The 20,209-nt window shown below is 35.9% G+C and overlaps 3 protein-coding genes across 5 annotated transcripts; 2 read left to right on the top strand and 1 right to left on the bottom strand.

Annotated features, from left to right (window-relative positions):
* The first annotated feature begins 399 nt into the window (after nt 1-399).
* Nucleotides 400-7,248, top strand: LOC141818368 (ubiquitin receptor RAD23c-like). Of its 2 annotated transcripts, none has more exons than XM_074705877.1 (7): nt 400-539; nt 3,050-3,211; nt 5,204-5,314; nt 5,395-5,478; nt 5,546-5,661; nt 5,746-5,809; nt 6,958-7,248. In XM_074705877.1, exons 1-7 carry the CDS (start codon nt 474-476, stop codon nt 7,072-7,074), a joined length of 720 nt encoding a protein of 239 aa, XP_074561978.1. In that variant the 5' UTR covers nt 400-473; the 3' UTR covers nt 7,075-7,248. The 2 variants fall into 2 exon arrangements, with proteins under 2 accessions (XP_074561978.1, XP_074561977.1); XM_074705876.1 differs by having other exon boundaries at nt 5,165-5,314.
* Nucleotides 7,249-10,863: 3,615 nt separating this feature from the next.
* Nucleotides 10,864-14,859, top strand: LOC141818369 (putative membrane protein At1g16860). 2 transcript variants are annotated; one of them, XM_074705878.1, is made up of 5 exons: nt 10,864-10,939; nt 12,837-13,833; nt 13,914-14,069; nt 14,210-14,421; nt 14,512-14,859. In XM_074705878.1, exons 2-5 carry the CDS (start codon nt 12,961-12,963, stop codon nt 14,702-14,704), a joined length of 1,434 nt encoding a protein of 477 aa, XP_074561979.1. In that variant the 5' UTR covers nt 10,864-10,939; nt 12,837-12,960; the 3' UTR covers nt 14,705-14,859. The 2 variants fall into 2 exon arrangements, with proteins under 2 accessions (XP_074561979.1, XP_074561980.1); XM_074705879.1 differs by lacking the exon at nt 10,864-10,939 and adding an exon at nt 11,279-11,300.
* Nucleotides 14,860-15,120: 261 nt separating this feature from the next.
* LOC141818370 (ubiquitin-conjugating enzyme E2 22-like) lies at nt 15,121-19,657 on the bottom strand. Its single transcript, XM_074705880.1, has 7 exons — nt 19,609-19,657; nt 16,976-17,105; nt 16,746-16,890; nt 16,585-16,662; nt 16,345-16,457; nt 16,112-16,215; nt 15,121-15,621 (listed from the first exon to the last, which is right to left on the bottom strand). Exons 2-7 carry the CDS (start codon nt 16,976-16,978, stop codon nt 15,309-15,311), a joined length of 756 nt encoding a protein of 251 aa, XP_074561981.1. The 5' UTR covers nt 16,979-17,105; nt 19,609-19,657; the 3' UTR covers nt 15,121-15,308.
* Between the last annotated feature and the right edge of the window lie 552 nt (nt 19,658-20,209).

Genomic DNA, 20,209 nt, shown 5'->3' with positions numbered 1-20,209 from the left:
AGCGGAGGAGGAAGGGACGGTGGCACGGTTGTAATTTCCAGCGAAATCAGATCGAACGGGCGTGGAAAATCTTGCTATTCGACCCGATCGTGCCACGTGGAAAAAGGATATTTCCAAACATGATATTTTAGGAAATTTTACGTATTTCCTTCCAGAAAAAAAAAACTAAATTTACATCCGAGGATTAGATGTTCGACTGCAATCATACAATAGCTCCATGATGGAAGTCAGCCAATGCTTGCCGAGTGGACCCTATCCGTTTAGCCTGTAGAAGTCTAACGAATGGTATTGCGTATTATATACAAAACAGGTAATCACACAACCTACGACGACTCGCTCGCTCGCTCTCTGTTATTTAGCTTGCGGAAGAGGGCGTCCCGAATGCACGTCGCCCCATCGTTCTCGGAGGAGTCCAGAAACATTGATCGGAAACTTCGCCGGTGAAAGTGATAGATAGGGAGGGAGAGAGAGAGATGAGGCTTTCCGTGAAGACTCTCAAGGGAACCAGCTTCCAGATCGACGCCAACCCTGGCGACACGGTACGTTTCTTGATCCGTATGGGGTTTCTCCGCATTTGTTTGGTTATTTACTCGTTCGCAGTTCCACATGTTAGATGATGTCTCCTATACTGTATTGCCGGATTGGAATTCATAGTCATTTGTGCACTTTGATCGTCGGTCTCAAATAATAAGCTCATGCGGGTACGGATTACCTGGCGGTATTGAGCAGACTGGTACCCAGATCGCTTCAATTTATTCTTGTTAGAACACGTGTTGGTTGAATTACAACGACGTATTGATTAAGGATTTCGTACTCTCGTGTCTCATCTTCCTTGTGCAGGTAGTTTGAGACGTATCTGGATTGGATGCGGTTTTTCTGATAAACTCTTTTAGCTGATTTTTGGTGTGCTGTTATTTAGACATCATTTGCTTCGCTGAGTATTTTGATGATTGACTAACAAAATAATGGACCGTTACCGAAAAAATATGAACCTTGAAGAAGTGCAAGATAAAAATGTAGTGCTTATAAACTTTGAAGTATTTTGATCAAATTTTGATGTAAAAACGAAGTAATTGATGTGTTGGCACACTGAGTTCGACTGTACCTCTCATAAATTACTATGAGATCTTGCATGTGAGAGATGAATCAACAAGTTTACTGGCTGACTTGGTCATATTCTATTTAGATATTTTGTTTGGTGAGTAGGGTACATTGCTAGAACAATCTCAATTAATTCTGCCCAGGAGTGACATAAGGTTCATTGAATGAAATCACACGAGCACAACATGGGATCATAATTTCACACAACTCCACAATTATTTTTTAAAATTATACTTGAAAACTAAAATTTATCATAGATATTAACTTTCAATATATGGTATCATTGGAAACATTTCAAGATTTGTTTATCACAAAGCATATTTTTCTTGTGGAAAAAACATGAACAATGAAATATGATTGTGAGAGATTGAAAGTTAGTTAAACGTCACATAATTTCAACATTTAACTATGATGTTTGATATTCCAAAAAATTTTGGTTTAGCTGACTTTTATAAAACGAAAAGGTGACAAACTTGTTTACTACTTGGAAGTTAAGAGACTTCTAACATAATTCCTCTTTTTTTTTTTTTGGATTATGGTTTGAAAAAGATGTCAATCTTTTATCAAATACAAAATATTGAAATGTCTATCTGAATGTAGATTTTTTTTAAGGCATGATTTTGTGGAAAGAGATCTTACTTGGCGATGGTTATCGTAGGCTCGTGAGATCCTCACCCCAAATTTTAAATTATCTATATGAATATAAGTTTGCTATTTTAAGACATTGTGTGGATCAAGATGTTTTTTGGGTATGGTCATGGCAATAGAGACGAATTAAATCCTAGCACTGTGAAATCCTGTTGAGTTTTGAATCATCGAGCCAATTTAGATTGTAGGATCCTGAGGTCCTGATCACCAACTTGACAACTTTAGATCCTCAACTACTTGAGGTCAATTACATCAATCGAGTCCACTATTAAACTTTATGAAGGGCTACATAGCTACTAGTAATATCCATATAATTTAAATTTTCACTATCTTAAATATATTTTTTACCCCAATATATTCATTTATAGTCAATTCAATTAAGCAACTATAAAATAGCAAATAGGTTATACAAGGGTCAATGAATTATACTTACCCACAGACTTGACATAATACCCAATCCTACCTCCTAAAAGGCTATATCTATACAATTTCTCTAATAATCAGAAATCATTCTTCTAAATGTGTTACTTAAACAATTTGCCTAAAGTTATAAGTTGTTCTATATAGTATAATTTAGTATTGACTGATTCCTTTTCCAGATGTTCACATATATGTTTCTATGTAGGTTTTAAGTTTGATCTGTGGGCTTTCAGTATAAAACCATTTGAAATTGGCTGGAGTAAATTGAACCACATAGTATTCGGTTAATTGTGGTTCATTCTACCTAATAGTTTAGCTCATCATTGTCGTGATTATCAAGTGTTAGTCGCTACTATTTCCAGTTGGTGACATGGATCTTGTCCTTCCGTTGGACCATAGGCTAAATGTTTAGCTATAAACATTGAACAAGAGGATGGAAGAAAGGGAGAATAGACAGCAGAAAGCTAGTAACCCTTTATCTGGACAAGAAGTGGCGAATGCATTTTTGAATTATTGCATATGACAATTGTCAGTATTGTAGTATCTCAATTCATAAATAAGAAGTGGTAGGAAAAGGAAAGGCAGTATCTGTCCACTGCCATAATCTCATAGTCCTATACTTCTATTTATTATTTACTATATTTCTTCTAACTCCTACATGTACTTGTCCCTTGCCATAAAATTTCAATGCCCTCCTCACATGTCTTTCCTTACTAGAGCATTCAGTGCAATGGATCAATATAAAAACCCTTAACATGCCCCTGTCAGACACATTCCAAGCTCTCTTCCCCACGCTCTTTGCAGTTGTAAATGCTGATTATTATAATTTGACTATGATCTGAATAGATCATCCCTATCTGATTCTTTAGTTGCTTTTCAGGTTGTTGATGTTAAAAAAAGTATTGAGACATCTCAAGGAGAATCTGTTTATCCGGCTGTGCAGCAGATGCTTATACATGAAGGAAAAATCCTAAAAGATGATACTACCTTGGCAGATAACAAAATATCTGATAATAGCTTTCTTGTTATAATGCTGAGCAAGGTACATGCCTCCGTCATTAGACTTTTATGATGATTATGATTGTGTCACTGAATTAGTCACTGGATGTTGAGTTTATTTGTTCATTTAGTCCATGGATTGATAAGTTAGTGCTAAAAATGTTGCTTGCTTTTTATGAATGATGAAATAAAAGAAAACTTGATCTTGCTTTATCATAAGTAGAATCTAAGGGATGGAAACAAAGATTTACTTCTATACGATCGTAGATTTACTTCTTTACGATTGTATGTTTTTTAATCTCTGACAAAATGGGTAGTGAATTGTATCTTACATGGTCGCACCAATTTATTTTAAACTTATGTTGCGCCTGGCTGCAACTATTATATCCCTCATGTGATACATTGGTTGTGATATAGATGCTTAAATCCTTGAACCAATGTACTATTTTTAAGAACATAAAAACTGCTTTTTTTTATTTCTGCACAATAGTAAACCTTAACTCTTGATGTAGATTGCCTTGATCTGTGCTTAAGTCCATTTTTAATTTGCATTTCTTGCACTTCTTATCATTTTGCCACTTCTGATGTCACATTGTCCAACTAATTAGCACATAAGACAATTTTTGAAAATACTGGCATGTGATGTGTAAGTATTTTCAAAAATTGTCTTATGTGCTAATTAGTTGGACAATGTGACATCAGAAGTTGCAAAATGATAAGAAGTGCAAGAAATGCAAATACTTGCATGTGATGTGTAGAAGGGGAGCCTTGGCGCAACGGTAAGGTTGCTGCCATGTGACCTAGAGGTCACGGGTTCAAATCCTGGAAACAGCCTCTTGCCAAAGGCAAGGTAAGGCTGCGTACAATGGATCCTTTCCCCAGACCCCGCATGGCGGGAGCTTCGTGCACCGCGCTGCCCTTTTTGAAGGGGAGCCTTGGCGCAACGGTAAGGTTGCTGTCATATGACCTAGAGGTCACAGGTTCAAATCCTGGAAACAGTCTCTTGCCAAAGGCAAGGTAAGGCTGCGTACAATGGATCCTTTCCCCGGATCCCGCATGGCGGGAGTTTCGTGCACCGGGCTGCCCTTTACTTGCATGTGATGTGTAATCATTTTTTCTTTCTTTAGTTAGTGGTATAGTCACCACCAGGAGTGAAAAATTGGCCCATTGATATTGAATGACCAAAAAGCATTTTCTAATGTCTCATTTCAAGGTTTTGCTTCTGGCACCAATAGTAGGAAAATACATGGACTTCTCCCTAGTATGTGGATCTCGTTACTATTCTATTTTCATGGAAAGTAGACCTCAGTATAATTTATCAATATGTGGTGCAACTTCCCCAATTTATCTTATATTGTTTGCATCAGACAGTTTTTATGATTATTATATGTTGATTGTATAGAAATTATTAACATATGCATTCCAACCACAGTCAACTACCTAAAATACATGGTCATTTCAAATTATAGACTTCTACCTAAAATATTCCTAAGGCCATCACTTCCTATGGCAACTTGGAGCAAACCATCAAACAAATTCTTGACATGGGTGGGGGGGGGGGGGGGGGGGCTTGGGAGAGGGACCTTGTTATTCAGGCCTTGCATGCTGCATATAACAATCCTGAGCGTGCAGTCGAATATTTATGCTCTGTAAGATCCACTTGTGCATTGTGGTTATCTCTCTTGTTAAAAGACATGTTGAATGCTTTTTCCTCCAAATAGTTATTGTTCTTGTTTGTGTGCGATTTCACATCACATTCTACAACAACGTCGTCATCATTAACACTATCATCAAGCCATGTTTGTCCTAACTATCTGGGGTTAGACTGCATGAATCTCATTCTCCATGGAGCTTTATCACATTGTACAATAAAACTTATATTTGGCAATAAGACCAACTTTTCTCTATAGAGTTTCCCCCCTGCAGATTTCTAGACATGATTGTCCCATAATCTTTTTATGCAAATTATGTTTTATAAGATCTGAACATGTGTCAGTGTATTCCTGAGAATGCTGAAGCCTCAACCATTGCACAGGCACCTCCTAGCAGGCAAACTCTCAGTTCTACAGTTGAAGCTCCGCCAGCAGTTCAGCCTTCGGTTCCTTCTAGTGGTCCTAATTCTAATCCTTTGGACCTCCTTCCCCAGGTAACCGCAGCATGTGCTTCAGTCCATTCTACTATTTATATGTACAATAAGTGGACATCACTATCATCCACAATTTATAGAGCTTGCCCCTTTTTTATCCTGATGCTGGTGAGGACATCCTTGATTTGCGGTCTTTGATCCAGGCAAATCCGCAAATCTTACAGGTTCTTTCATTTCTTCCATTTAGCATGTTCATGTTTTTTGCTCTATCAAATAATATCTTGTTTTCAGCGCATGCTGCAAGAGTTGGGGAATCGAAATCCTGAGCTTATGAGGCTCTTTCAGGAACATCAAGGAGAGTTCCTTCGATTAATAAACCAACCTGCTGAGGGTACTGACGCTGAGGGGTAAGGAAAATGTACTTCATTCGTTCACCTCGTTTCAAGTAAACATATCAAATTTTCTTACTTTTATTAATCAATGGAAAATAGCAATCTTCTCGGTCAATTGGAAGCCCTTTCTGTCGCTATTGAGGAGCGTAAAGCCATTGAACGTGTAAGTTGGCCTTCTTTATATTTGACAGATTTTTTTTCCTGTTTGTTTTCCCTATTATGTACCTTCTTTTTAGAAAATTTGTTATAAAGATTGCCGTGCCCGTTCCATGTTTCTCTTTTTTTTTTTTTTTTTTTTGACGTGATGAATCATATGCCCCTTCCCTTGCTCAAGTCTCTCTTCCTGCTAGATGGATGAAACATCATTGGCAAAGAAGGATAATTGTCATTTAGTTGTTACAATTCTAACAAAAGCTTCATACTCCTGGTTTTATGTCAGTTCAATCTTTTTAAGAGACAATACAAGGTTGATCTCTGTATTAGCATTCCGCGACAGGAGAGAAGTGTTTGTATGAATAGTTCGCTGCACAATTGGTTAAATGAAATATTTTTCAGTTTCTAAGAAAAAATATAGTGGTGTTCAAACAACTTGGTCAACCCATTAGAAACCCATTATTTTGTGATGATTGATACTTTTTGTGTGCGCAACATTCCCTTATTTGTAACCTACTTAGATTCAATATTATGTCGAAGGCTGTGAATCTTACACATTCACATAACTTTTAGTTGGAAACCATTTTGTTATTCTTCTATCTCTCAATTATCATTACTGGAAAAATGAGAGACACTAGAGAAACTCTCTTCAGTGTCCATGGTTTCAAGCGTCAATCAGTGTGAATCGCCATAGTCCATTATTGCTTCGGCTGGCTGCTAATGCTTAATTTGTTGGCATGAATTAGTACCACTCTATGTTGCTCTTGGCTTATACAGTTTGGCTGGTACTGACTGGGATAGGAACTATCTAAATAGGAAGATTATCTTTCTACAATTAATCCTTCAATTGTATTTGTCTGTCACCCGGAGAAGAAACGCTATAAAAAAAAGTGTAGGAAAAAGAGAGAAAGCACCTACCAAAGCACTAGCAATAACAAAGAGTATGATGCAGGTTTAGAGAAATCAAGATGTATGCATATCCTCTTCTTCTATACTTGTTTCCAATTGTAGTTTAGTTCATGTACAACTCTCAGTGGTTGCTAAGATTTATTAATGGATATATGGAGAAACTAGATCCAGTACCATATCTCCTGTGTTTTCCATTTCGATAACCTGTGTACGTAGTGTTACTAACTTGGCCCGTCCTTATTTTCTCAGCTCGAGTTATTGGGCTTCAGTCGCGCTGCTGTGTTGCAGGCGTTCATTGCTTGCGACAAGAACGAGGAGCTCGCCGCCGAGTATCTTCTGGATCATGTGCTCGAGTTTCAGGAATAATCTGGTAAGTTGAGATCTATCTGAGTGTTCAACTCTGCGCGTGTCCGGGAAGTTAATAAGCCTGTGTAGTAGTCACTTGTGCTGCTGCTCCTCCTGCTGCTTAATGCTGTTCTTTACATTCTTGAAAACCTTAATTTTCTTACAAAGACAATTCCAGTTCCACACGAGTTTGAAGTGGAGCCTTTATAGAAAAATTATTTCGTTTTGTGTTTTTTTCTTCGTTGGATCATAACCAAATAAAAACTTCTAGAATTATCAGAATCCACAGCACAATCCTTGGTTATTCAACTTAGATGAAATATCGAATCTGATTTCGAATTTCATATCTCTCTCGGAGATAGTCTGCAAGCAGGGTAAGACTGCAATAGATCCTTCCGGGCTGCCCTTTTATTTACACACGAGTTTACTTTTCGCCAAGCTCCCATATCTAATTTGATACAAAGGCTTCCAGAATCCGCTACCAATCGACCAAAACCGCCCATCCAACTTTGAAGAGATGAAACACACGCATTCAATCACGAAATACAACAACACGATAACAAAAACTCGAGCTTGATTCTCAAACCGATGGGATGGAAACCCTATATCCAGTACACCGTCCCGATCCAACAAATCGACTACGCAAAATCGCAAGGATACTAGAGATTGCACGCACCTGGGGCCTCATAGAGTCAATACCATCCGGATGTGGATCGGATTCGATGGTAGCAGTTCTTCCTCCTTCCGCCATTGCCGAAGTAGAGAGAGAAAGAGAGAGGGCGTGTGTTTTTTTAACACGAGGCGAGCCGAAGTGGGCACGTCACAGGTTGATCCTAGCCGTACGCGTTGTCGGATCAATGCGCACGTGTCATGTCTATCGCCGACGTGGATATGGGAATAATTGAAATAAATAAACCCGCTGTTGAACCGGCTGTCCTGTTTTTTTCCAATTGAATCAACTCAAGAATCGAATAAATATTATAGTAATTATAAAATCATAATTGTTATAATATATATGGTAATTATGATTTTGTAACTGTTACAATATAAATATTAGACGAACAAATTAAATTTGCATTGTAATAATTATGAAATCGTAGTTGTTATAATATAAAATTTTTGAACATGTATTATAATAACTATAAAATCATAAATGTTATAATGCACCCGACTGAATTAGAATTTAATAAGTACGATAGGATATAATAATATTGAATAATACACTTGAAAAATGGTTATATCATTTTACATTTACAGTAGGACTGATGAAGTAAGACTTTCTTTTAATAAAAATAAATTTAAAAAGTACGATTCCAATAAAAGAAAGATAACCTTTTAATTATGGAATTCATCGTAACCATCTGCGAGGAGGTAAATCGAGAAATTAAAGTGGCTACGACAAAGAAAGGTATTGCTCAGCTTCATCAAGATTTATACTCTTGCCATTTTTTCTAAATTTACTTTGTCGTAACCAACTCAGTTATATATTGGCAGTTGCTCTTAATCTTTCAAAACTATAGACTAATTGGTACTTTTTAAATATCGATAACTATTATAGTGAAATCAATATGTTTATGTATTCTCCTTATTTTTTGATTAATGAAAATATGTTTTCTTTTGATATTACTACGATAAATCTTTTGTGTTTGGTGAGCCTTCTTTAGTTTGATATTCACAAATATATTATTAATAATCGCTAGATTCGAATCATAATGATATTTATAAATTGTTTAGCGGTAGTATGAAACGAATGCATTTGAGTGATATTTAAATTTTATATTAATTCTTTCCCTTTGAAAACTAAGAGATTGTTTCTTTAGCATAATTAATGAAAAATATGTATTATCATCGTCATCAAAATCATAATTAGCATGTAATTGGCAAATTGGCACATCTTATCACATCTACGTGATCATGACAAAGCCCTTAGACAATGATGGAGTGGTGAGAAAGTGTTTCTGGAGCATAGTTGAATTGGTTATGACGGAACAAAGTTGTTAAAGTGGATAAGGTGCGAATCTCACATAAAGTCGAGGACAATGCTAGAGTCCGTTGTGGTCAACTGTAGCTTCTCGATTTACCTCCTTACAGATGGTTTTCATGTGAAATGAAAAAATTAGGAACCGCTGAGATGATGAAGTCGCATACGTTTCATATTTATCCTGATGGCCAATAGAAAATTTTCATGAAATATGATCGATCACATCCAAGATTAGTCAAATTGTAATAATTAAATATTTTATTATCAAAAAAAAAAACTTAATGCTCAATGATTTACTAAGTATTCATAATTTGAATTTCAACTACGACGCATTGCATGATCTAATGGAATGAAAAATTAAAGACGTTCATTGTTCAGAAGAACAGAGTCACATATACTTTTGAATTTACTCTATTAGCTAGCGATAAATTTTTTATTGGACTGGATCAATCACATCTAAATTAATCATATCATGGATATCTGAATTATTTTAAAAAAACTTTATAAAAAAATAATTTTTTTAACAATTTTTTAGTAGTTTCCTTTATATATTTGAGCCCAACTCCAAAAACAGCTAAACTTGGATTAACAAGACTCATTAACAAGTTTCAAAACTAAATGTTTATATATTGTTTAATTAAACCAAGAATTAATTAGTATTTCATGAAACCATAATTTATATATATTTTTTCTTTCTAGTCCTCCAACTATGTCTTTTTTCTATTAACGGCTCCTGCTGATACAGAAGTCCAAATTCAGTCCCTCCCATTTTTAAGAAATACACAATCCAAGCACACTCTCCTCAAAATATTTAAAATTAAAATTAATATACATGATTCTGTATATTTAAAAGATGACAGGCTCAAAATAATTTTAACACAAATTTTGGACCAAATTGAAATTCAATATTTGTGCAAAATATGTAATTAATTAAATTAGTTGCTTACTCAAGAAATAACAATTGATTGTGGTAATTAATTCACTTTTTTTTTCTTCCAGTTGTTGGCACTTACCTAACTCAATGGAGTGATGAACAAGTTTTGATTTAACTTGAATTCAAAGGGAAAAAAAATAAATAAATAATTATAAGATTTTAACAAATGAAATGTGGGGGCCATTTTTTGATGACTAATTTGGTGGCTCACCAAAGCCATGTGGAACAGCTGCTCCACCATGTGATGATGACATTTTTCCAATTTTTTTTAAAAATATTTTTCAAATAAATTAATTTTCAATATGTGTATTTATATTTATTTTAGTTTTATATATAAGAAAGTAAAATATTAGGAAAAAGATTAGAGAGTCATTTTCTTAACAATATTTGATTCAAAAAATATCAAATTCGAGTCGAATTTCAATATGTTTGAATAATTTTTTAAATTAATTTTAAATTTATAATATTTTATTTGAGTATTCACGAGTTGTTCATGAGCTTTTGTTTAATTTTATTATATTTTTATTTTTGAATCAGTATTATTGTGATGTTAAATTTTTAAAAATTAATATTATAATAATATTGATTTTCAAAATGTAATACTGTCATGCTAATTTAAATAATTTAAATTTAAATAATTCAAATCGAGTTTGAATTTAAATTTAAAATTTAATTCTATTAAGTTTGCGACTTAATAATTAATCATTTTAGAAAGAAAAAAAAAGGCGAATTTTTTAAATTATAATTATCCGAGAGAAGGGACCATGGTCATGGGAGTGAAGGGTTCGTGATCGTGATCGTGGTCGCAGTCGTGATCTCAACGTACGCATTCTCGTTCTCTCCTTGTCTTTCTATTTCTTCCGAGGTTTTGCTGGCAGCTGTAGACACTCGCTAACCATCATCCATTTCCACTTCAATCCGCCTCATGCTTGAGTACTGTTGATCTCACAGATCTTGGTCGGTTTCTGGAGGTATTTGGAGATCTGTTTCCCCTCTTTGGCTTGTCAATTCGAGTCCTTTCTTATGATCTGTGGCTTTTGCACGTTGTGGATTAAACTTTCTTTGTACTTTGTTTTTTTTTAAAAAAAATTCATCTTTGAGCTTGTTGGCATCTAAAAAGTTTGTGCTTTGGAAGTTTTGAGATCGTTGACATCTAAAGTTGGAAAATTCTTTTCCCTTTCTAACGTCGATTGAGTTTTAAATGCAGTACATTTCTCGGTTGAACTGAAATGTGTGTTTATTTTATCAATCCATGGAATTTGGAGATGGGGATACGCTTGTTTGGATTTTCTGATTCTGTCCAAAGATAGCAAAAGGTGGAGTTTGAGTAAAGTGAGAGATTGTTCTATTGTCTATTGCGTATGTTTTCCTCCAGATCTTTTAGCAATGCTTGTTTTTTCAAGAAAAAATAGTAATGAAACTGCGCATCGCCTTTGATTTGGTATTTCAGATGTATTGGAGATGGCTCTCTATGTCTTGAAAGAATGTATTTGGTCTATGCTATTGACCTATTGCTTCAAAGTAATGGTAGATTAGGACTATAGAAGCTTAAGTTTCAAAGTTTCCATGTCAGAATTTGTAGTTGATTTTGTTTTCATATTTAAAAAAAATGAGTTCTTGCTGTTTGTGTGTTTATCTTTCACATAAGTCTAGTAGATCAAGAATGGGATGAAGGAATGTATTTTGTCTTTGCTGTTGACTTATTGCCTCGCAGTAATGGTAGATTGCATTTAGATCTGAATATATGCAGAAGTCATTTCTTCAGAACTTTTGGCCATCACTTTGTCTACATGATTTTAGTTTGTGATCATGAATGAGCTCCATTATAGGTTTGATATCGACCTGACCAGGTGTAGTTTACCATAGGTCTTGCAAACAGACATGCAGTGTTATTGCAAATTACATAATAAGTGTACATCTTATATTTGTATTTTCAAGTTGAAATTGCTGGCATAGTAGAAAGACTGTTGCCAATGTATGAGTTGGAATTACAGTAGCAAGTCAGTGCTAGTATTACTCTTCGTTTTAAAAGTGTTTTTCCTACGATTTGATAATGTTGATCTACATATGGGGAGGGCTATGAAGTCCCAAAAAAAAAGTACAAACTGTTTGGAAAGGCCAACTGAATGCCATCAATTGATGATTTGGGTTATCTTGATTTTGCCTATCCATACGAGGGATGCCATTTGCAAAAGTACACATGATGAGATTGTACAATTCGTGCATGGAATTTTAGTTTTCCTTGTTAAGTAACTTTTTGGAGTCATTGGGGACTTGCTATGAGAACTTTCTACTGGTATTGTTCAATAGAGATAAACAGCCAAATAGTTTTCAGTTTTTTGCTCCCTTAGTTGGGGACATGTAGACTTTTTCTTCTTGAAACTTTGTCCCACCAGATAGTTTACTGCCTGTTTCTTACCATATTATTAAGAGTTTCCTTATTACTCCAATTGTTTTTTGAAGGAGTGAATTTAAATATGAGTTTAACATTTATGATGCATTGGAATCATTGAATTTACTATATCAAAACTGCCTAAGAAAGCAGAGAGGACATTGGATTTTAGACTTGTAAGAAAGGATTTGAAGTTGCTTTCTGAAAAAAAAACAGTAGAAATAATTCTGAGCTAGGAGTTTTTTTTATGGTCTCAATTACTCAAACAATTATAGTTTCAAGTTTAATGTGCAAATTCACTATCCCAATCGACACTGATATGCATATTAGTTTTTCTTTGTCTTAAAAATTGCATGTTCTCTTTTTGTTGAGGGGCATACTAAACGTGTACATTGTCTTAAAAATTCATGATTCAATTGGTATGGACTATGGATCCACCTTCATGATCTATAATGTAGTTCATTGTTCTGGCACAGGTTATTTGCTGAGAAAATGTGGATCCTAAGCAATTTCCTAATAGCAGAAGCTCAAACTCAACATTGATTTCTGTGAATCATAGTAGAAGACAAAAATCTATTGGAGCTATTCTTAGAAAGTTTAATGGGCTCAAGATTCCCATCACATCAGCTCAGCAATGGCTTGTATGTTTCAGGCAGGCCTGAGCAGCCAAAGGAGAAGCCTCCAATAATGAGCTCAGTTGCCATGCCATACACTGGTGGAGATGTCAAGAAATCTGGTGAACTTGGTAAAATGTTTGATCTTCACAGTGAGAAGTCCAGAAAATCTGGACCTCTCACCAGTGCTTCCTTCAGAGGCACATCTTCTCACTCAGGACCTGTCATGCCTAATGCCTCTGGTCGAACCGGCTATTCTGGTTCTCTCTCTTCCTCAATTCCTGGTTCTGGTTCTTCAGTAAGCAGGCAGGTGTCTAACTCTGGACCACTTAAGCATGGGGATTCAGTTAAAAAGACATCTGGTCCTCAATCCATAGTAAACGGAATGAATCGCCAGAATTCTGGCCCCCTCCCACCAGTGCTGCCAAAGACTGGTTTGATCACGTCTGGGCCAATTAGTTCTGGACCACTAAACTCAAATGGTGCTCCTCGTAAAGTATCTGGTCCACTTGACTCATCTGGATCAATGAAGCTACATAAAAACAGCATTGCACGCAATCAAGCCATCACTAATCTTAGTCGGGATGGCGATTATCCACTCAAGGGGAGTTTACCAAAGGCAATCTTGTGGTCTGTAGTTTTGTTGTTTGTGATGGGGTTTATGGCAGGAGGCTTCATTCTTGGTGCTGTCCACAATGCTGTCCTTCTTATTGTTGTTCTGGTTACTTCTATAGCAGTCGCCACATTTTTCATTTGGAACGTTTTCTATGGAAAGAGAGCGGTTATAAGATTCATTGCGCAATACCCTGATGCTGAGCTGCAAAGTGCAAAAGATGGGCAATATGTTAAGGTCACTGGGGTATGTAACTTTTTCTGAATTAGTTAACTTTCTAAACCATTGTTCAATTAAATTCTGATAAAATGTAAAGCTTCTCTCAGGTTGTAACTTGTGGTAATCTTCCCCTTGAGTCTTCATATTGTAAAGTTCCTAGATGTGTCTATACATCCACATCTCTATATGAGTATAGGGATTGGGATTCCAAAGCTGTCAATCCCATGCATCGTCGTTTTACATGGGGACTAAGATCAATGGAGGTATACCTCTCCCTGTCATAGTTGAGTTTAATAAGACATAAATAAATATTGTTTCAATAGCTACATTTGCCTGAGTCCCCTCTTCAGTTCATTTCTTTACATTGTATTGTCTGATCTTTTGGCCAACACTCTACTTGCAGAGGCATGTGGTTGACTTCTATATCTCCGACTTCCAGTCGGGCTTACGAGCTTTGGTCAAAGCTGGCTGTGGTGCTCAGGTGACCCCATATGTGGATGAGTCTGTCGTGGCTGACATAAACACAACAAACAAGGACTTGGCTCCTGATTTTCTCAATTGGTTGCGCAAGAGGAATCTTTCAAGTGATGATCGTGCAATGCGTCTGAAAGAAGGGTAGCTAGCAACTCATTAGATACTCATTTTTTTACTTTACTTTATATATCGATTATGCATGAACTTACTATTCCACCATTTTCTTTGTAGCTACATAAAAGAAGGCAGCACTATCAGCGTCATGGGGATTGTCCAAAGGAATGACAACGTATTAATGATAGTACAGCCTCCAGAGCCCTTTTCGACTGGATACCAATGGTCGAAGTGCATTCTTCCAGTAAATCTCGAAGGTTTAATACTGAGATGTGAGGATTCTTCAAAAGTCGATGTCATACCAGTATAGAGCATATATTTTAGCCGTTCAACAATAGAGTCGATGAATCTATCGTCATTAGCTATGTTTGAGATCAAGTGATCATCATACAAGGAAATGTTCCTTCTTTGGTTGGGAGTTATTGTTACTTCAGCTTCTCGGATACAAAGTTTAGTTTGATTACAGTCAGCAAAATGATTTGAATTCATTACATCCTTTGGTGTCACATCTGCATGCTTGTGTATCTTAAACTGTGTTTGGTTGTGATGGAATTTACCAGGAATAAAAATAGTTTTCCTTAGGAAAATGAAATAGATGAAAATAAAAATCAACACACATATGTTCAATAAACTTAAGCAGTTACCAATGAGATAACATTGCCATGGTTAAACTCGACCAGGTCTTTATCCAATGTATCAATATAGGTGTAACAATATATGGTACCTCAGATGAAAATAATTTAGATTGGATGAGGACTGATCTTTAGCAGATCAAATCTAGAGTTACCAGCATACATAAAGAAATGAACAAGCTACAAAGAATAGAATTAAGATGTACATTGTTGTCAACTTGTCCTCTCCATAACAGTACATGCTATTACTACTCAGTACAAGAGACACCTAATTTAATAGACCTATAGTCTTTTCAAGCTCTTCTTCCTCGCGTCAATCTTCTTCTTATCTACCTGAGTGGCTTTCACTGCAAGTACTCCTTCCTTCTTCGGAAGTGCTGATGCTCCGATGACTGGCTCGGTTACCGGGATGACGCTTGCATTCTGGTCTTGTGATGGGATTTTCGAAGATGTACCCAACGGTGTAGGAGGCTGGGGCTCTTTGCCAGTAGATTCTTTGTTTCTATGATCCACATTTAAGGCTGTGGTGGACTCAAAGATTGTCCCAGTTTTAACTTTTGGCTTAGGTTTAAGAGCATGTATTCCGGTGTATAACCTGCAAAGGAGCATCGTGAAATTGAAAGTTAGATGGAACTCGCAAACTATTTCACATTCCAGTTTAAGAGCACTGTGGATTGCTCAGCGTGGTGGAAGGAACTAAAGGAATGAGACCACCATTCCATTTTGAATTCGATACCGTGTTTGAATGCCAACTTGAGGTGAAATGAAATCAACAGTTGGAGAATATAACAAAACGCCATTCCATGTTCTATCTGAAATTATCTAGTTTGTAGCGCCAAAACTCTTAGCTTTCAAAAGCAATCAAAATTATCAAAAACACAATATATGGCTTATATTCATCATCTTTCTTATTATATATTTAAGTTGAAATCTACAATAAAAGCCATTAAGATTGTTTAGAAGTTCCAATATCTGAATTGCTCTTCTCAAATTAAAGGCAGAAAATTTACTGAACCTCATCATTCTCCTAATTCCATGTTTGATTGACTCACAAGTGCTAATGGGGGTAGAGAGAAGAATCTGACCTGGCATGCCTAGCATACTCATCATAATTTTCCAGCAGCATTTTACCAGCCTGTTCATTCAGCGCAGATTCAGGGAATGGTTCTATGAGCAGACATCTGACAACCTATTGATTGCAGTAATGGTTCACATTAGGTGCATGAAGAAAACATAGTTATAGCAAAAGAAAAAAAAAATCAAGTAGTGAGTGAAAGCAATTTACAGAACAGGGAGGTGGATCAGCCCCCAAACTTACAATCAATACATGTCTTAATCCAAGACTTGGATTCCAGTCCTTTTTAAGTGTGTTGACACATATTTCACCATTTGCCGAAATGTTTGGATGAAATATTTTGGTCAGGAAGTAACCTGCAAATAAGAGACGTTTTTATGGTTTGCAAACTATACCTAATCATTGTAATAGCATGCCTCACATTATCTCATGCAGCAGGAACATTATCTCATGTGCTAAAAATTACTACAGATAAGAGCATACCTTTGGGAGGAGAATGTGGGAAGTCATGAGACAATAAAAGCTTCATGCGAAATACACCATTCTCATATGGAGTGCCAGCTGCACGATTATGTAATATAAAGTTGTCGACTGGTAGTTTCCAAGTTAAAAATGTATAAATATGTTCTCATAAACTCACTCACCAGGACCCTCGATATCAGCACAGATAGTAGAAAAGTCATCATCATTAACAACCACTTTAATTCCTTCAGGAGGTGTTTCATCCAAATTCTTCAATTCCTTGGCTAACTGCCTAATAACATTTGGAGGGAGATTCTCATTGGTTGCCTACACCAATCATCAAACAGATAAGTATGCGAGATAAAAGTAATCGGCAGCTATTCTGAATTCAAAATTTCCAATTCATGCTTGCCATTGTAAGACACTAAATGCTGCTGTCAATCAAGCTTTTGATTGTGCAAACAATCTGTCAATCAAGCTGTTGTATGCACTTGCTTGGGAATTGTTCAAGCTTCAAAGCTCAAAGGGAATATCACTGACAGCTGTTACATTTTGAATATTATGTAAGAGTTAACTTAAAATCAAATAATTGAATAATTAAGTTCAAATGTTTAACTAGACATCAAATATTGAATAATTAAGTCCAACATGTAACAGAGACCTACTGCAGCTCAGTCAGTGCATTAGCCATACTGGGAAGAAAATTAGCAATCATTCTAACAATATTATTTGCTAAGTATAACTTGAAGTTCCATCACTAAGCTACCATCGAAAGGAATTACCCTTGGTGGAATTTTAGAGGTCATCAAACAAGATATTGAGGCTTGTAAATTACAAAAAAAAAAAATGACAAGCTATAACAGGTCAACCAAATCCTCTTTCGGAGAGAGAAATTTAGTTACGACGGAGCAAAGTTGCTAAAGTGGGCAAGGGTCGAATCTCGACAAAGCCAAGGCAATGCCCTCCTCTGTCATGGCCAACTACAGCTTCCCGATTTACCTCCTCACAGATGGTCGTAGGATCGACCGTGTGGGGCCGCTGGGGTGACGGATTCCACCTTTTGTTAAAGAGAGAAAAATTTAAAATTGAACAAAGTGCAAGTGTATGGTAATCTGAAGCACTGGTGCATTTGAATGCAAAGATACATACTGCTGAGAACAAATGTTTGAATCATGATCAGTGCATATAGAAAAAAATGTACCTTGCTAGTGCATCAATTTCAGCCTTTTTCTGTGGAAAGCAATACATTGGGTGGATACAACTCTCGGCAATAACATGAAGCCAGCAGGACAAAAATATGGTAAAAATGTAAGACCTTGCAATAGCCTTAACATTTCTAACAAGGATGGGAAAAAAAAAAGAATTAGAAGCATCTCTAATCGCTATGTTTATAAGGTGGAGTTTTGGGGAACGGAGGAAGAGTCACTTTTACATGAATAATATCCTAACTGATATTATATTATATACACATATATGTGGGTTGTCTTATCTCTTCCTTCTTTGGGCTTGGACTATGGGAGAACACAACAACTAGCTTTATTATAGAACAGCTGTTGTTGTTCATATAAATCTGTCATGCACCTTGGATTGGGTACAATTACTGTCCTTGTTCTACCCTATCTTTTGTATCATTTCTTCTAAAAAAACTGTGTGAGCTCCATTATGATAAAGTTAGAACATATGATGAAATAAGAATTGCTAAAAAAACATGAGTCAATTTATCTAAACACTTCAAAGATTAATGTGTTATTGACATGGTATATTTTGCTCATAAATAAATTATATTATTATGGTTATTAATGGTCAAAAGTTACGAAAAATATCAATGCCACCACACCCACAAAGTATGTTATTGAGTGTATTTTATTATAAGATTAATAGAATATGCAGCAGTTAGTAACTAATTGAGTTTAAGATATGTTTGACGTAGTTTTTTTTCCACAGTAGTATATAATTACTTGCATTGTGAGTGACCATAACCATGTGAACTACATTACTCACATCAACAATTTCAGCAAACATTACATAAATTGCAAAATCTGTTTCAATGTCAGAAGCATTTATTCATTTCATATTCCATTTAGACAATAAATTTAAAAAATATATATCAATTATCGTTGTCTACTATCTTTCCACCGCCACCCATAGTTGTGCAACTAATTGATTTTTGTTCACTTTGAAGTGAATCAGATATTAATTTAATTTGTTTATTAACAGTGTTTAGTTAGGTAGCATGCATACATAAAAAGTACTTTTGCATTCGTTAACTATTGATGCAATTTTATTGGTTGCTTGTTGATAATAAAGAGAGATCACAACATTCATCCAAATACATGCATTATCAAATCATAAAGTAGATAACCATCTCAATGGCATGTCATCTTTTCTTACTTCGCATGTATGTTTTTACATTTGATTGAGTAGACTCAATAGCATTACTAACTTATATGTTTCATTCCTTTAATGACTTCACCAATTGAATTTCCTTCTCTTCAGACTAAGAAGAGTGTATGAACATCAAGGTGAGATGAAGAATGGCCTTAATATTCATGAATGTAAAAACGTTCTCCGACTAAAGAAGTTCTTATTCACATATAACAAGAGAAATATGAAAGGGAAAAGGTAAATAAAGATTTGTATGCGTCCCAGACCAAGGCAACAATCGCAATCCGTACCCAATCTATAAATCTCTCAAATTAACCTATTACTATTTACTCAGAGTCAAAGAACCCCCAAGTAAAAACCCAGCTTGGCCCTCAGCACCCAACAGTTAACAAAGATCACCGCATCGCAGACCATCCAATCATCCTATAAGGCGATCGAGATATCCCCAGATACAAGAAACACACAAATCTCAAGAAGCCCAAAATCTTGACCAAAACATGGCAAACATTACCGAAATAAAAAATCACGACCAAAAATCCCCAAATTGCTGGTGCATCGAAAGACCAAGAAATCCCTAACAATAAAGATGGATCATTCGGCCCGTGCACGCAGAGAGAATGAGATCGAGAGAGGAGAGGAGAGGAGAGAGAGAGAGACTACCTCGCTACGAGACGATTCGAAGGCGGCTTGAGATCTTTTGCAGACGGCGACGAGAGCGAGATCAAATCCAGTCGGTGGCTATGAGATTTACAAAGGGAGCTGCTTATTTTCATAATGACGTTTTTACCCTTACCAAGGTGTTCAAAAAATGGAGAATTACCCGTAAAGTGATGGTATTTTAGACATTATAATAATTTGACATTATTGCCCCTTTTGGTTGTTTCGCTAGTGGCTCACAACAACCGGTTTTGGTGGAAATTTTGGAACAGAATAGGGGTGTTTAGTTCGTTCGTGGACCGTTGTCGCGTTGCGTCTCGAACCGGTTTCCGGTCGACTTAAGTAAACCGGCTTCTCGGACTTCTCTCGGACCGAATCTAGCCGTTGTTGTTGCCCGTTGGACGCCAGTTTGATTTGTAGCTGCAAATAAAATATTGATTAAAAAATTCTCAAAAGAAGATTAAAATTAAATTGGTGTACTTAATTTGTATAAATAAGTATTATTTTCACTATAAAATATTATAGAACAACTGGTAATTATTTAATATTTATTTCATCTTCATATTATATGCATTTGATTATTTCAATAGAATTATTTGTTTTA

The sequence above is a fragment of the Curcuma longa genome, unplaced genomic scaffold (genome assembly GCF_044706935.1).
Source record: "Curcuma longa cultivar G26 ecotype Majalengka, Jawa Barat unplaced genomic scaffold, ITB_CL_G26_1.1 contig_24577, whole genome shotgun sequence".
In the NCBI taxonomy this organism is placed as follows: domain Eukaryota; kingdom Viridiplantae; phylum Streptophyta; class Magnoliopsida; order Zingiberales; family Zingiberaceae; genus Curcuma; species Curcuma longa.
This window is presented reverse-complemented; position numbering and strand designations above follow the sequence as displayed.

Coding starts and splice junctions, on each gene's coding strand:
- LOC141818370 (XM_074705880.1), bottom strand. Junction 16,458..16,584: donor CCCACATTCTCCTCCCAAAG/GTATGCTCTTAT, acceptor TCTTATTTGCAG/GTTACTTCCTGACCAAAATA. Junction 16,216..16,344: donor GATTAAGACATGTATTGATT/GTAAGTTTGGGG, acceptor TGCAATCAATAG/GTTGTCAGATGTCTGCTCAT.
- LOC141818369 (XM_074705878.1), top strand. CDS start 12,961: ATGGGCTCAAGATTCCCATCACATCAGCTCAGCAATGGCTTGTATGTT. Junction 13,834..13,913: donor AATATGTTAAGGTCACTGGG/GTATGTAACTTT, acceptor AGCTTCTCTCAG/GTTGTAACTTGTGGTAATCT. Junction 14,422..14,511: donor GCAATGCGTCTGAAAGAAGG/GTAGCTAGCAAC, acceptor TTTTCTTTGTAG/CTACATAAAAGAAGGCAGCA.
- LOC141818368 (XM_074705876.1), top strand. CDS start 474: ATGAGGCTTTCCGTGAAGACTCTCAAGGGAACCAGCTTCCAGATCGAC. Junction 540..3,049: donor ACGCCAACCCTGGCGACACG/GTACGTTTCTTG, acceptor GTTGCTTTTCAG/GTTGTTGATGTTAAAAAAAG. Junction 5,315..5,394: donor CTTTGGACCTCCTTCCCCAG/GTAACCGCAGCA, acceptor CACAATTTATAG/AGCTTGCCCCTTTTTTATCC.